This window comes from Habropoda laboriosa, unplaced genomic scaffold, assembly GCF_001263275.1.
Source record: "Habropoda laboriosa isolate 0110345459 unplaced genomic scaffold, ASM126327v1 scaffold291, whole genome shotgun sequence".
Taxonomy (NCBI): domain Eukaryota; kingdom Metazoa; phylum Arthropoda; class Insecta; order Hymenoptera; family Apidae; genus Habropoda; species Habropoda laboriosa.
This window is the reverse complement of record NW_017100515.1, coordinates 210,172-222,264: the sequence shown is the minus strand read 5'-3', so window position 1 is coordinate 222,264 and position 12,093 is coordinate 210,172. Positions and strand designations below refer to the sequence as shown.

The following is a 12,093-nucleotide window of genomic DNA, read 5'->3' as shown; positions in this document are numbered from 1 at the left end:
CTCTCGAGCAGGCGAGCTACGCTGGAACATCGCGAGGGGGATATCCGCAGGCGTCTTGAGGCCATCGCTATAGTCGCAGAGGCAGCCGGAGCAGCTGAGGGTGGGAAGCGCGTAGAGCACAAGTGCACGCAGATAGTCGATGTTAGGTGCGTTGCACGAGCGCTTACGTGCCTAGAAATTCACCCCTTTTTTCTGCTCTCTCTCCGACGCAGGTGGCGGAGGGAGGGAGAGGAGGGTGGCCGGCGCGGGCGGCCAAAGGGGGGAGGCCTCGAGAGTGAATACGGCACACAGGAACGGCACGCACAAGTACACCGTTTCGCAGAGAGAGAGTGGAACGAAATCTATAGCACGCACTTACGCGGTCGTATATGCGTGTACGCGTACGCACCCGCCGCACCCCGAGGACACCCGACCAACAGAGAGAGGGAGAGCTTTCAATTTTTCCTGCTGCCTTCGCGACCAGCCGGAAGCCGAGATTCTCGCGGAAGAATACGCGCCTTTCATGGGCGTAGCCTAGGCTTGCGTTAGATGTACAATTTTTCGTGTCGTTTTATTTCCTTCGGTGGAATTTTTCAAAGTAGCTGCTTGGGTTAAGTTTGCGTTGGAAGATGCGGCAGTTTGTTGGGTGAAATTTTGAAATTTGCTGGCTGGGCTATGCTAGGTTCACAGAATTTTGTAGCGATTTTAGTACTGTTGGATAGAATTCTGAAATTAGCTGGCTAAGCTAAGTTTGCATTAGAAGATGTTCAATTTTTTATTAGTGTTAAGCTAAGTTAGTAGAATTTGGTTCTTATTTTATTGTTAGATAGAATTTTGAAAGTAGTTAACTACGCTAAATTTGCATTAGAAGACATAGGATTTTAAGTAGAATTGTTAAGGTAGCTGAAAAATGTAAAACTTTTCATCGCTCGTCTATGGATGCCGCCAGAGTATACAAAAGTGTATTACCTCTTTTTCTCGTATTAACAATAAGGGAGAATTTTTCAACGCGTAAATCGCACGCGGAAGTTTGTTTTTCCCACCGCGTTACGTTCGCCGAAAGAATTTGCCAACTTTGTACAAGAGGAGACTTGCCGTGACTTGGCGAATTTACAATAATCGCTATGGTGATCCGCTGGACCGGACGGAGCAGCGGAAGCGCGAGGCCGGCCCGCCGTCGAAAATATTCCGAGCGCGTGCGTCGTCCATTGGCGCTCCTCAATCTAACGTAATTTTCTATACCCGCGAATTTCCCATCCCCCTCTCGTGAAACAACAAATGCTATCCCCCTTGTCCAACGTCCCTCTATCGAGCCGACCAAAAACCCATCGTACACACGCCCCTACGACACTAATCGAAACCTTCACTTCCGTTACCCAACTTTCTCTCTGCCCCAACTTCGAAAAATTCGCTTCTTCCCGAAGAAACATTCGGGGCTAAAAGAAAAGAAAAAAAAATACGTAGAATTCGTTGAATCGATCGTAGGAGAATCGCGAAACCGTGGAGGGTTGAAATAGTCGAGCGATCGTAAAATGCCGCGTAAAAGGAGCGAAGGGTGTGCGTGTGGCCTCGCGGCGAGAAAATTCTGCGCATCCTGCGCGTGTCTGACCTCCTGGCAGTTATTTCCCCTCCCCCGTCCCTGTTCCACCCCCAACTGTCCCCTTGCTCCCGGCCCCTCTGCGTGTCCTCCTCCTTTTAGTCCTTTTTATCGCGGTCGACGCGAATCGAGATACTTTTATTTCATGGCCTGCGAGGTCGCATCCGCGTTTCACAACGCGACACACGCGCGCCGGCTTAACCTATATCGCCCTCTGTCCTTGATAAACAGTTACGATCGACCGTGAATCGCCTCCACGCTTTTTGCGCGATATTCGCGAACCCGCTGACGCATCTATAGCGTGTAAATTGGAAATTTCGATCGGGTTTCGCATCGTCTGCCGCGCGAGACGGAAGTGAAATTTTGTCGGGTCCGATCGTTTAATCGTCGAGGGACGAACGAAAGAGAGGTTAGAATTTGGGAATATTTTTGGAAATTTTTCTTCTTTTTTCTTCGGTATTTTTTTCGTCTGTGTTTATCGGGAATTTGGTAAATGTTTGAGACGCGTAAATGTACGGTTGAGAGTACTGGCCTTGGAGCAGCGGCGCGTGCTGCACTTTAGGAACTGTTTTCATGAGTTCGTTCGAGCGACGATCGATGGTCCATGAACTCGCGAACTGGTTCGCGTCTTATTTTCGCTGCGCGAAATATATCGACGAACTGTGTCAATTATCGGGGCTAATATTGGCCTGGATACAACAACGCAGTTACGTGTGATAAGATACGAAAGAGAAATGGTAGAAAATAGTTGTTCGTATCGTCTCTGACACGTACGATTTCGAAAGACGCGAAATTGATGGTGTCCTTTGAACCGTAAGTCTTGTAAGGATTTAAGTTTCGAGGCTAGTAGTGACATCTGTTGGTAAAATAGAGCACTATTCGAGAAAATTGCGCCTGAGTATAATTCGTCTTTATTCGATTGTATTTGTTTTTTTATATGTTTGAGTATCGTTAAGATTTATTCGTTTGAAAATTGTAGCTATAGTATCGTGACATGTTAACGATTCATTTGCACAGCTTTATCTACATTATCAACCATAGAAAAACTAGTGCAAGTTGACGTTTGATTGGTACAAATATCTCGCAGAAACTATCGAGGTTCTAAATATTCCAACTATTTAAGTATCGTTAAATTACTTATGTTATCACCTTGTAGATGAGATGATTATGATAAAATTAAAAACAGTAACTAAATAATAACGTAAAAATCGTTTAAGAACTGAAGCAAGTAAAAAAATCAAATAAAATTAATATTTCAATGTTCACCTCGTTTTCCACACAAACTGAAGCTCCGTCAACATTTAATCTCACAGTTCTGCATTCATGTAGAAATCCATACATCGTCCCCGCTAGCAAATTTAAGGAACTTTTCTTTCACGAATCTCTTCGATTAAATGCCACGGTGTCCCGTATCTCTTCCTGTTTTCCATTTCAAAGTGTGTCACCATGATTTGCCTCCAAAAATCCATCGCGAGGGCTTCGTAATACTGTGTCATTCGTCGATAAATAAATTCAACTTGAGTTTGCTCTCTTGTGAAATTTTCCCTCGGTTTTACGACTCATTTGGCCCGTTCTTTCAATAATTCACCATAATCTGACAGGAGCAGCCGTGCGGGAACCAAAACACGTCAGTGTACAGCTGGTTTCCGCTTCCTTCCAGCGCTACTAATCTCTTCTGTACGTACTGCTGCTGACATCTGCTGGTGTAGCCTGCAGGAACGGAGCAGATGCCGTTGCACGCATTTGTTCTAAGGAAAATCAAAATACAATTCGATATAACCTACAATCTTGACCTCTCGTATGGTATACAAGTTTTTTAATTCTTAATTTCGAAGCTTGTGTCAATATCTAGAGGCTACGATCAAGGACACCAGGAACCTACTTCTTTTATTACTATACTTAGAGCATAGAATTAACGATACAGCTCTAAGTTTCGATAGAAGGTCAAACACGTCTCTAAAATATTCATAAGAGAAACTCTGTCATATTCATGGTCAATGACAATATACGGGGTGTTTCACAAAGTAAAGTCAAGTCATTCCCTCGAAGCGTTTCTATTTCAAACTTTTTTTATTTAATTTCAAAATACATAATGTTATCAAATTAAATTTAAATTTACTCACGTGCATCTCTCGCTCTTTACAACTTGGGAATACTTTTGATTCTGTTCCTGAATGTTCACCACGTACATCCAGTTTCCTTGGTTGTTCAAAGCTGCTCTTGGTGTAATGTACTGCGGCTCCGTTGGACACAAAGAAATAGTATCGAGATTGGACTGCCTCCTCTTACGATTCTTGTTCAATTTACTGTATCTTAACAGCGGATTCTCGTACGTCGTACGTGGTGTAATTTTACTGTTTCGCGTGTACCTGAATGAACAAACGAAAATTCACCGGTTCGTTAACGATCTCCTCTTTCACTCGAGACTGCTTGATTGTGAAAAAATATTCCGTTATACGGATATAATGAAAGTATCTGATAATGAAGGAACAGCAGGTCACCTGCATAATTAATTGATAAATACGCGTGTTGCGATCGTTATCTCAGTGGCCTCCTGCCGTGACGAACGAGTTATAAATTGGCTTCTGTGCACGAAAATTTACGCAGCGATAACGATACTCTTTAAGAACTCATAAATTTAGAAATTCGTTCACACCACTCTTTGCTTGTTCAGTTCGCTGATCTATAATCGATTCGAATAATCCTCGTCCTACCAATTTCAAATAAAACTACTCCGTATTCTTCAACCTTACACTTCACAGAATTCAACCAGAATTGAAAAACCCGATGGTCCCAAGTAATCACCTGTTCGCCCACCATGTTTGACCCTGTCCGAACGAGTTCAAGGACTGTGGCGTTTCAGGATAAAAGGGGCGATCAGGCGTAGTTCGTTGTCCCGTAGAATGGTACTTGACAGGCGGCGTCGTCCCCTCGGCCAGAAATGGATTCCTCTGGGTGGGTGTGGTGTATCTGTATCTGCGACGAAGAAGAAGCGAGTTACTCGTCTGATGTAAAACGGACACAATTTGGCTCGTGCGGAATTAGCATCGAAATTACCCATTCTGTTGAGTGTCGTTCGACGGGGATCCGTAAATGAGCGCCGGCTGCCCTCGAACGGGATACTGAGCCGGCGGCAGGAACGGTAACGAGTGGAACTGGCCCTCCCCCTGCGCCGGGTAATCATAACCCTCGGAGTAATCCGGGATCGACCTTGAACAGAAGCCACTCGTCCTTGATCCATTTTGGTCTGGGGTGTTTTCGTGGAATTTTCAACGTGTCGAGGGTTCTCTGACCCTTGATTAATATAACTAAAGGGTGCTGATAGGATTGGGTATATGTTTGAAGGTTAGGTTGAGCTAGGTTCGATGAAAATGGATGATCGAATTACTACCGTATAAGTGGTACGTTAAAGCATTGTCCAGCATACCTGTAAACGCTAAAATCATCTTTGGATTCATCTTTCAACACAGAGCTGAAGTCGAAGCTGCATTTGTCCACAAGAAATTTGATCAACTGTCTGTAATAAAAAACGAAGAGGAATAAAGTATCGACGAAAAACAGGGCAACGTAATTTTTCAAACTGCATCCTCGAGATCGATCTTCGACCTATGATAGGTCGATGCAAATGGACGTTGACATTCTTCAGGATATCGAACCGGGGTGTCGCGTACAATTTCTTGACCTAACTTTAATGGAATCGTTTCAGAGTCGAATAAAAATTGTTTATCTACCTTATGCATTATTCACGAGTTCATGGAAATCAGGTTCCACGACCTGTAGATATTCCTACTGTGTTTTACAATCGATTTCGAGTGGAGTTAAAAAATTAAAAAATTATATTTTTTAACGTCGCAGAATGTCCTCGTTTTTTATACGTTCTATATCCTCAAACTCCTTGCAAAATAACCTCAAAAACCAACCCTCACAAGTTTATAAAAAAATAAACAAGATATACGAAATAGAAAGCAAAATAGTATTCAATCTCCTCACCACATTATCCATCGTTAAATACGAGACGACGAAAAAGAAAATCTGAATGTAGACACAAAGCATTATCGATCGCCGAACTCGATAATCGATTATCTGGCGACCCACAATCCCGCGCAAACATGGTCGCGAAATTCGCGCGTATTCGGCCACGCGCGAATCCAGAAACTTTCTCCGCCGGTGAAAGACGCCGACTAGAAGATGTGTCCCGATGTTTAATTCATGGTCCACGCCTAAAAGCTGTTTTCTCGCGGGCTTGTTGGCCGGATGGCGCAGGCTGCATCTCGATATCGAGGGACGCCGCGCGTCCCGTAGCCGACCGACTTTCGAACGCGCGTGATTCGTCAATCGACGACGGAAATCGGGAGAAACAAGGATTGACCTCGTATCGCAAACAGACGCTTTAACTCATCGTCTCAGCCCCACCGTTATATTTGACCAACACATTTTCGTCGACCGTCTTTTCCTCGTGCTATCCATCTTTCTTTTTTTAGGTTATGATTCACGTGAGAGGAGTGTGAACAATTCCGGTTTGTTTAGTATTTCGTGACATACAAATTGAGGATTGAAGATTGATATTTTTACATTTTTGTGAAAACTGTTAATAAAAGAATAATTCGTCAAAAAAATAAAAAACGAATCGAAAGGAGGAAAATATGTGCATTATTCGAGCCTCGTAATTCTTAAAACCGTGACGTCTTGTGAATATGTTAATAGATGTGTGAGGAATTCTTAAGGTTAAGAATTAATGGGTCAATGAAATGTCTGAGGGAACGAATCTGGTATTCAAGAGGTTCTCGCAGGGAAGAAAATGATCTAGATGAAAATCCGGCTGAATAGTCGAGAAACAGCAGACGATGCGGGTTATTAACGTTTCCTGTTATGCTGTGCGCGTTACCACGCGTCTGCATACAATTGTACCGGTACGCCGCTGTCGAGAACTCGTTCATCAACGATAAACACTCGTCGTCGTCGTCGTTTCCGTAATCTCTCAAGGATTCGCGTAAATATCAATTTACGATAATAGATCGCGTTTATCAATTACTTACTGGCCAAGTACTATTCATTAAACGAAATTATCCATAGAGTATTAATCAAAGGTAATCAATGACTGAACATTCACGTAACCATTCTCTTCGAGCTACACAATACTGTCTCCACAATGAAAGATGTAAATTTGGTATATCGTTTCTAAAAATATAGAAATAATTCGTATGAAAGATACTCAACTTTCTATTTTGACAGTTACTCAATTTTTACAGTAGGCTCTTGCAAATTACAAAATGTACGTTCAATAGAAAGTGCTCAAAGCGATGGTCGTTCGGTTGGATACACGTCTTTGCATGTTTGCTGAACGATGTCGGAAATGCATGGGATTCCTTTCACGTCGTAACGAGCGTCTTCAATTTGTTCGAGCTTCTTCACACTTACACGTATCATCACAAAGGATTCTGACAAGTTTCGATACCTTATTCACTAATTCTAACCTGACCTCAAACTTAGATGTAAAAATTAACATCTGAACTGTAAGCTCGTCAGGTACAAGTGTCAGTTTGGAAAGGAACGCGTCGTAACAGAAATAGTCTACAGCATAGTTTGCAAAACAGATTGATATAATCATTTGTGAATTGATATTCAAAATTTCTGCTTACAATCTTTCATTAAAGATACATATTATTAATTCTGAATTGCTACCTGTTCAATAATAATTACTATTATGTTAAAAATGAATTTGTCAAAGATTAAAACGTAGACAAATTGCTTAAATATACTGCAATAGAAGAACCAATTCCAAATTAACATTAGACGGCCCTGAACGAAGCTCGAGTTCCTTATCTCCCTCAAACTACTGTTTCGACGCTCGGATTACGTGTACTGTGACACCTAACTGATTTTAAGACCTGGCTATATAGCTTCCATCAACTATGCCCTACGGAAATCCATCTCGCTGACTAGAAACGATCCGTCGCGACGGTAAATCTGCTACGAACGACCTGAGCAACGCATCTGGGGAATATCGAATCGCAAGAGTATCGACACGATCCGTAACGGTTCCGATAATTATCTAGCAGGGCATGACCGCGTCAAGGCCACGGTCACGCAACGTTGATCAAGGAATTAAACGTATCGGAACGGCGTCCGTCTTTACGTAACCGTTAATCACTTTCGAATCAACCAGACGTAGGCGCAGAACGATTGCAAAAATGATAACGATGAATGAATTACGTGGAACGACTTCTTGTTATTCTGCTTCGCTGTCTAGTTACTCTTTCTTATTACACTCCTTCTTCGATGTTTTTTTTCTTTTTTCTTTTTCTACAAAAGATAACGAAAATATAAATGAACAGAAAGAACTCTTTTAAAACTGTTTCAAATTTTTGGAATTTTTGAATGAAGCTATTTGGTCACTTTCTTTATAAGCTACTACCGGTATCGTGTGAACCATTTTCGACGGAACACGAACGGAATAAAAGACGAGTGACAGAAGAACGCGACGGATTTCCAGGATATCGTGGAAGCAATTTCGAGCAAGTTCACTATCCTGGAACTTTCTCTACCCGAAATTCGTCCCGACACGCACGGTCAGCTGATTCGTATGCAGGAACAGAAGCGACTACGACGCCGGGAATATTAATAACGAGACCGTGAATCGTATTTTTATAAATTCTGCAGACGCGAGACATTTTTTTGGAAACTCGAGGAAGTCGATCGATTCATCGTTTAAATTCCTTTCACTATACAATACCACCTCTGTGAATTTCAGAATTTTATGCAAACTGTGTAAATTTAATAGACATTTTTTGTTGACAACATAAGTCGTTGTACCATTTGAATCGGCTCTAAGAAAATTCTAAAGACTCCAGGAAGTAGTCGAGCTTCTCAGTGAGTCTCATTGTTCATGCGCGACGATTGATCTAATTCTTTCGATCGTTTCGCGCGATTAGTCGCCCGAGGACAGACAACAAACGACCGATACCTTGAAATGATAATGCCTGGTTCTCGCGCAGCTGTTAAGAGCCAGTATTATCATGCAAATGCGATAATAGGTCTGACATCATAGATCTGCCATGCGGTATCCCACGAGCATTGTGTACGCGCAAGTAGCACACTGCAACGACGTCTCTTTTTCGCGAATCTTGCAAAAACGCATCCGGTCTCTGCTTTATGTCATTGCTACAATTTTTTTTCTCCTTTTTTTCTACGATAAACGAGTCATTTCTTTTACCTGAATATTGCTTGAAGAGATTGTAAACTATGTCGAGTATTGTTTATACAAGACAAGCTTGATTGCAGAGATTTATATTTTTACTTCATTTTTTGTTTAAAGAAAATATCTGAAAATATTAGAATAAAATAGGGTTAGAAATAATTGAAATATTTGATTTTAAATAATATATCGTCTTACTTGGCAGGAAGTTATTTTGAAATAATTCTACGTTTTATGATCCACAAACTTCCTTTTTTTATTCAATGAATACAGCATCTTACCGGGGATAATGATCGAGACTTTCACAGAACGTTTGTCCCGGCTTTGCGCAATTTGGCGTATGCCCCGGAGGTGCGGGCACAAAAGGTTCGTACTGTGGTCGTCCTGGACATCCGTACTCGAGACAAGGCTCGCTGTGAGCGTTCACCAAGGACGCCTGAAACGAAATCGAGAGTAACGTTTTGAGGGCCTTGATGTGACAATTAGAACGGCGATTAAATATATCGAGTTTAAACGCACGAACCCCTTACCTATTTTGGTTCTAACAAGCGTACTTCAATAGCTTACAAGGAACGTTTTATCGGGAAAAATAGTACATCGTTAAATGAATGGAATTCTGATATACTTGACATGATTTATATATAGTAGTAAACGTGATAATGGCCGACAGATTTGCAACACTTTGTGCTAATGAGAATACCGTTTGCAACTGATGAAACGAGATCGTTGAGATTAACGCAACTGGAGCGTTATTTGTATAATATTTCTATAAAAATTATTAGGAGAAATCTTCTGCATGGTTATTACGGAACTCCAGTGAATCATGCTTCTCTGAAATGGTTTCATTGGCTCGAGGCACTGTATAAACGTGTAGGAATATTAATCGCACACTCTCTTGCATTTATTAAAAAGAAAAAGTAACGATAGACTATTTCATCTTCGTTCGTTAAAACGGCTCAAGTCGGCCATCTTGTTACGCGGGAAAATGAAGTCGTTTTCATGAATTCCTGTTCAACGATCCACAATTGCAAGTGAAATTTTGTAGGTTATTAATATTATCTAGCCCAACGATCGAAACGGATTTAAATGTGACGCAATATCCTTGTGGAACACCATTTAAGAGCTTTCTTTCAATTGACTCATCGCATGACACACAGACAGTACCGCTTTTTATCGATCTCCAGATCAGGCTGGAAGTCGCTCAAACTATCGCGAAGCAACTTTCGTTTCAGCGATAAACCGCCCGAGTCATGAATGTTTAATAGATGGTCAAAAGTGACGTTGAGATACTACGTGCAGAAGGGAAGAATGGCCAACATTGCCAAACATCGTAATTTTTTGGAAATTTCACGTGCAGTGAATCATTTAGGTTGGTAATAAAAGAAAGTGAAATGAATCACCCCGTATACTCGGTCGGTACTATCACCCGATGTAAAGATAAAAATAACATCGTCCATGGCGCGCATAATGGTGTAGCTGTTCTATGGTCATTTATTCATACGCGCTTAATCGTTCCTTTATTTTCACCGATGTGTGCATCCGGTATTACAAAAAACTGGAAATGAACGGGTACTGACATGATCTTACAAAACGTGGAGAGTCTTACGCCAGATATTACGATACACGTTAGACTCGAACATTACATTTCACTCATGGCTTTCACAGTGCACGAAATTGATCGTTCTATGGATCGTGGCTTGACTAGGATGTCTGCCACAGGTGATCACGTGTGCGACCGCAAAAATGCTTGTTCACTCGAGAAATATTCGACTCGAGTAAGTTACACTTTCACGTACGACTAATCGATAAAAACAGTCGTATACTCAATGACGTTTCGTGAATTAGAAACTTTTACATTTATGAAAGTTCGTTTAGAATAATATCGGATATCATATTTTCGATAATTATATTTTCGTGACCACGTTCCACGTAAGATGTGACGAAACGATCGAACGAGATTTAGGACAAACCCCTATCAAAGAACCGTTCTATTCGTTGCTTAGGTTGGAAAGTTACCCGTTTATCTTAATCGTTTCCAATCACATTCGTTTCAAGTAAAAGTATCGTTTCGATCGTGAGAGATAAACACGTTCGTGCATTGCATGCACATAAAAAGTGCGTGTTCTTACTCTTAGGGATTGTTGAACTAATTTCAACAAGACATGATGCAAGTGAACGTTGTGAACTGTCATTCAAATCGATTCAATATGTCATTAATTTTTTTTTAGTTCAATTGTAAGCTAATGGGGGCACACTTAGTTGACCTAATGGTTGAAATCTGTCAGTATCGCAATACTGACAATTTGCAGTTAGTACATAATCATTTGTTCGATTCTTTTCAATACACTACGATAACTCGTTACAAGTTTAACATAAGTATCTATTTTTACTTACAATTGTCAGTACAGTAAAAAACCTCATTTTCGAATTGTCGTGCACTTGGTCGCTGGTTGCCGCAAGTTTGGTTAGAAAACACTACCACTATCGAACACGCGTGTCACCACCTCTTTTAACCGTTCTTAACCACACCGCGACGAGAGTATACACCTTTCGCGAGGGTCGATATTTTACCAGAAAGTAAATCACATAATTGACGTTACGCGAGTGCCATGAAACAGGGTTACCGTAACCCGATAAACGATTATCCGTTTAGTGAAGCACGTGCCGGTATCCACGGATGCGCTTCGCAAGTTAGACGGATCGCGGAAACGCCGATGTACAATCATCGAGTCATGCGTAGCGCGAGTGTTGACAGGTATTGTTTGCCGCGAAAAGATACGCCTCGTCGGACCGACGATTAATCTTCCTATAGAAAACGATCTTTCAACCACGAACTCTACGTAACTGAATTACAAAACAATCAATTGTAAACTAATGTAAGTTATAAATCACACTGATACGTAATTGAAACGTGTGAAACTCTTTCATAGAGATGTTCCAGGCCTGAATTTCCGTTTCGATACAGTTGAACGAACAAGTGACAGTTAAAGACACGCGAAAGACTCGATTACGAATATCGCTCTACAACGACACTGTCGAACCGCAGAGGAACGAGTGTGACCGTCGATACCTTAGTCACTAGCACTGTCACACGTATATATGCATTCCGCGGCGTTGGGTCCAGATTCCGACGGGGTTTGTCCCGTGCAATTTTACGCGCGACGATCTTACCTAACAACGTGGGTAACTCGATGTACCGATACCCATACTCGCGCCCGTACCCCTTCCTACGGCACGCGTGCACGAGTTCCGATCTAGCTTCATGAGCGGAGGTGGGGTGCACGGGTATATACTTTCACTGGTGTTTGTGTTCCGCGGCGCG

General features: G+C 41.8%; 1 protein-coding gene across 1 annotated transcript; it reads right to left on the bottom strand.

The window, feature by feature from the left end:
• Positions 1–2,927: 2,927 nt before the first annotated feature.
• On the bottom strand, positions 2,928–11,414 carry LOC108576453. The gene is made up of 7 exons (XM_017939458.1): positions 11,166–11,414; positions 9,053–9,207; positions 5,004–5,093; positions 4,634–4,786; positions 4,382–4,552; positions 3,700–3,945; positions 2,928–3,324 (listed from the first exon to the last, which is right to left on the bottom strand). Exons 1-7 carry the CDS (start codon positions 11,190–11,192, stop codon positions 3,153–3,155), a joined length of 1,014 nt encoding a protein of 337 aa, XP_017794947.1. The 5' UTR covers positions 11,193–11,414; the 3' UTR covers positions 2,928–3,152.
• Between the last annotated feature and the right edge of the window lie 679 nt (positions 11,415–12,093).

Coding starts and splice junctions, on each gene's coding strand:
- LOC108576453 (XM_017939458.1), bottom strand. CDS start 11,192: ATGAGGTTTTTTACTGTACTGACAATT. Junction 9,208..11,165: donor TTTTTACTGTACTGACAATT/GTAAGTAAAAAT, acceptor ATTTCGTTTCAG/GCGTCCTTGGTGAACGCTCA. Junction 3,946..4,381: donor CAAACATGGTGGGCGAACAG/GTGATTACTTGG, acceptor TTGTTCATTCAG/GTACACGCGAAACAGTAAAA.